This window comes from Manduca sexta, chromosome 10 (genome assembly GCF_014839805.1).
Source record: "Manduca sexta isolate Smith_Timp_Sample1 chromosome 10, JHU_Msex_v1.0, whole genome shotgun sequence".
NCBI classification, from domain to species: Eukaryota; Metazoa; Arthropoda; class Insecta; order Lepidoptera; family Sphingidae; genus Manduca; species Manduca sexta.
The window spans coordinates 9351646-9356145 of NC_051124.1; the positions used below are offsets into that span (position 1 = coordinate 9351646).

General features: G+C 34.2%; 1 protein-coding gene across 1 annotated transcript; it reads right to left on the reverse strand.

Annotated features, from left to right (window-relative positions):
* Window positions 1-326: 326 nt before the first annotated feature.
* Window positions 327-2868, reverse strand: LOC115442713. Its single transcript, XM_030167850.2, has 3 exons — window positions 2670-2868; window positions 1414-1555; window positions 327-815 (listed from the first exon to the last, which is right to left on the reverse strand). The coding sequence occupies exons 2-3, from the start codon at window positions 1545-1547 to the stop codon at window positions 620-622; spliced, it is 330 nt and encodes a 109-aa protein (XP_030023710.1). The 5' UTR covers window positions 1548-1555; window positions 2670-2868; the 3' UTR covers window positions 327-619.
* Between the last annotated feature and the right edge of the window lie 1632 nt (window positions 2869-4500).

Consider the following 4500-nt stretch of genomic DNA (forward strand, 5'->3'; position numbering starts at 1 on the left):
GGCCTAAAATCTTGATGTAGAATTTCAATTTAATCGGTGTCCGTCACTCCCAAATAAATTATTAATAATTGCTATATTCTTCAGGAACTCAATGGTAATAAAAAATTGCAAAATGCGATACTTTGATGACCTTATCACGTTTCAAAAATATATTTATATTACTTGTTACAGTCGTTTCCTGAATATTTAATATTATTGGGTTATCTTGAAGTCATTGAATTAAAAATTAGGCATTCCGCGCTCAATTTTATTAAGCTACTTTAGCCAATTGACACGATGTCGGAAAGCGGTTGCTACATTGGCGACAATTAAAATTAAACTCTCTGTGCTTCCCAAAAAGAATACATTTGTAATAAAATAATTTATTATTCTATAAACAACGAGAAGAAATTCCAAATATAGTTACAAAAGCAGTCTTCAAAACTTCCAATTAGTAAGATAACAATTAATTTCCAATTTATGACATAAAAGTACAAAAATATAAATACAAACAAATATAGTAACTGTATCAGATTTATACAAAATAATGTATAATTAGATAAGAAGAACATATATAAGTAAACGCGTAGAAAGTTACATAAACATCTTTGGTATTGTAGAAAGTAAGTTTTCTAAATTATTAGTTTTGATCGACAAAGCTGTTAGGTCTTTGCTGGAAGGTTTGCGGGTTTTTTCTGTTGGCTTCTAGCGCTAGCCAATTAAGCAGCCAAAATGGTTGCTGGTCTGTAGGTAGTTTGCTCAGTCTTCTGACTAGCTCCGCGTCGCCTAGAGCTTCGATTGGCAGTTTCATTGTAGTTGTATCATCGTCGCCGAATCTGAAATAGATAATAGTGATTAAATAGATTATAATAATAATAAATAATAATAACATCAGCCTTGTATTATATACTATCCCACTGTTGGGCACGGGCCTCCTCTACTACCGAGAGGGATTAGGCCTTAGTCCACCACGCTGCCCTAGTGCGGGTTGGTATACTTCACACACTCTCGAAAATCCTATAGAGAATCTCTCAGGTATGCAGGTCTCCTCACTATGTTTTCCTTCACCGTTAAAGCAAGCACACAAAAATACACACATATTTTTTTTGAAAAGTCAGAGGTGTGTGCCCTTGGGATTTGAACCTGCGGACATTCGTCTCGGCAGTCCGTTCCACAACCAACTAGGCTATCGCCGCTTATATTAAATTATTTGCGTAGATTGAATTGTGAGCAGATCTTAGGCGCTTTTACTTGACCTTGTTAAAGTTTATCTTTAATTTCGAGATTCCTTTTTATTTTTAGTATAGTGATGAACATAATGCATTCTCAATATAATAATTCACTATTGCATCTTGGTTTTGTGTATTTGCCCAGGTAGTCTTAAATATTATTTGAATACTATCAACCCAGTTAAAGCTATTTTGAAATGTTTACCTGTTTCCCAATCCATCTTCAGGGGGGAGTGTAGTGACTATAGGGTATCCAACTGGCCGGCTTGCGAACGGAGACCTCTGGGCAACGCTGGTAGCTACTACCATAGCAAGCACTAAAGCGATGTACATCTTCATGGTGATTTCTGTAAACACAAATCTTGATTTAGTGTCTTAATCTAGAAGTAGTTTAGCACTTAATTCTAGACTTACTCTCATTGCATTATCATATTTTAAGTTTTTAGACTTATCAATCTTTAACAGGTCATAAATTAAAAACGAACATTAAATTAATAGCATAGTAAGTGTGATTCACTATTATAGGTACAAAATTATTTGACAAAAGACTGTATAAATGGATATTTATAATCTATTTCAAGGTGGACTAGTGCAACTACGTTTTATGCATATTGTAGAAACTTCTAGCGTTTAACTTTATCCTTGTTTGTAACTACTGCCCTCTAGGTTGAATGAATTAAAATAACTAAATTTTATAACATGGAACATAATTATTATACTGCCCGCAGCGAACCTTTGAATCTCAGATTTCTGACATTCTTAGTAAAGGCCAGGTCAAAAGTACCCTTAACCGGACGAAAGGCATGAAAAGATTGATGAACGTAGAGGTAGCTAGAGAAGTATGCCAGAATCGTGCAAAGTGGCAATCTACAGTTTCTGCCTACCCCATGGGAGTGAGGCATGATCTATGTATATATATTTTTTTTTGTAATATCAAGGCTTTTGTAGAGACTTCTAAAATGCAAACGAGGCAGATCAGTATTTCATATTATGAGCCATGAGATGAGTTTACGACAAACACAAATATTTACCTAACTATTAAATTATCATAGAGTGACTGGTAGGTCGAGTCAAAGGCTATTGCAGATATAAAACAGAACAAGCACTTTGAGACGGATTGAGATTTAATATATATTTGTATATATACGTGAGAGGTAGTTAAAATATTTTTCTCTGTTGAATCTGCATATACTATCCACACACAAAGAAATTTATGAAAGTAGGTGAAGTTAGAATGAAATTTCAAGATCTCGTATAAAGTTGATACTTCTGCTACAAAAGCAATCAATTTAATAATACTATATGCATATTTAATAAATTTGAGATAATTTGAAGCGTCTATTTAAGTAAATTATAGGTAGCAGGAACCAAGAACGCAGCAAGGTTATCGACAATTAAATGAATTGAATACTCAAAATTAAACAGCAATATACCAGATAGATCATTGACATATTATCTCACCTGATTATTCTTTTAATCACTCACACAACACTAATTATGTTGTTTTTTTATGTTGTATTTAAATCACACAAGTTCACGCAACACTCGTTATAGACATACTGTTGAGATAAAGCATTGCATATTTATAATAAACATATAGTTTTTACTAAAACCGGTAAAACAGAGATGGATAATTAAACATCGTATAGACAAGACAAAGATGAAAGATTACGATTGTTTACTGACGTAAAGCGCTTTGCATTTTATTAACAAATTTGTATGGGTTTTTCCCTTTGTTTTATTTTAAAATAATGATGACGTATTTGTGAGGTCATTTACTGCGAATGAACATGGGTATTAGATTACGTCATCGATTAGTTTTAAGTTGGTTTTATCATGGAAGTAATCGTATGTGAAATGCGTACTATACCACATTATAGCAATACTATACGGGACTATACACTACTATAGGGAGTATACCGGTAGTATTAGTATTTTATTTGTACTTATTCTTAATTAACTCGAACGTGGTATTGACAATAAGCATGGAGATTATGGTTTAATTTAATTTCTGAATGACTAATGTTAAGGAAATGTAACGTTAACCCCGTGAGCCCTTTAAATTATGTTGAAACAACGATGTTGTCGATCTGGATTTTGAAGGTAGCATTCGCAATCCACAGTCTACACCTACCCGCAATTACCTTTGATTTATTCTAGAACAAACTACAGATTATATTGTACTCCACTCATTTCCAGTGTGTAAACTTTACTTGTTACAATGTTTGTCTTTAAAAAACTTGTGTAAATCAAATTGTAACTTATTGTGTTATATAATTGTACGTGGCAATTATTAGTTATGTTATCTTTTTTAATAAATACAAACACACGAAAGCAACCACACACTCAACACACCCCGCCCGGACGAGCGGTGTCCACGCGGGGCTAACGAAAGTATTGCCATGTCGCAGTCCAATCACTGTTTTTTGGTATTGCGGAGAAAGTGCCTTGTGACTACCGCCCAGCCTTCATAGGGGCGGCTAGGTGGTTATGTTGGGGTCACCGTGCCTCACGCCCCGGCGTTGAGCCGCCCTGATTTGATGGTAACCTTTGGGCCTTCGGGATGACCGCCAGGCTAAGGCCGATCTCCCTCTAAACGTACTTCAGAATACCGGCAAGTGTGACGGCCTTCGTATCAAATAGCAAGAACCTACTTTTAGCCGGCCACACTTACACAAACTCTACATTCCACAAGGACGCCTATAAAACAAAAACATGAAAAGAACCCCATGCCTCTAAACCTAGGAAGCGACAAAATATGTATGTGTTTCGCAAACATTTCTTACGAATCTATGTTATGAGAGACTTTGAAACTTAGGTATTTCCTACTCACGCCAAAATATCTGAACCTAAATATGACGTCAAGTCTCTGTGTATGATTGGTTACGTAAAGAAGCAGGTTTTCAATCATTAAATTTTACAAAAGGATGCAATCATATTTATAAAAACCTATACGGACAAGAATAGTAAAATTTTTATTGCTTCGCGATGTATATAAAAATTAAGACCTTGAAATGACATTATAAAGTATTAAGATTCTTATAACACGTTACAGGTTGGAATGGTTGGTTATATTGTAGAATGTGCTAGAACACAATAGAGGCACAATGGATTTTCATTAAATAAATATAATTCCATATTTATAATTACTCGATTGATAAAGGTGTTGGTTGTGTAATTGTTACGCCTATTTCTATAATATTATATTCATTTAGAGTGTTATTACACAATTGTTTGTGTCCCAAATAAAATAAAAATAAAAATGCGAAAATAACCGATTCTGTCTGTCTGT

Excerpts from the sequence above, each read along its gene's own strand:
- LOC115442713 (XM_030167850.2), bottom strand. The coding sequence starts at position 1,547 with ATGAAGATGTACATCGCTTTAGTGCTTGCTATGGTAGTAGCTACCAGC. Across the intron at positions 816-1,413 it reads GAAGATGGATTGGGAAACAG|ATTCGGCGACGATGATACAA; the intron begins GTAAACATTTCA and ends TATCTATTTCAG.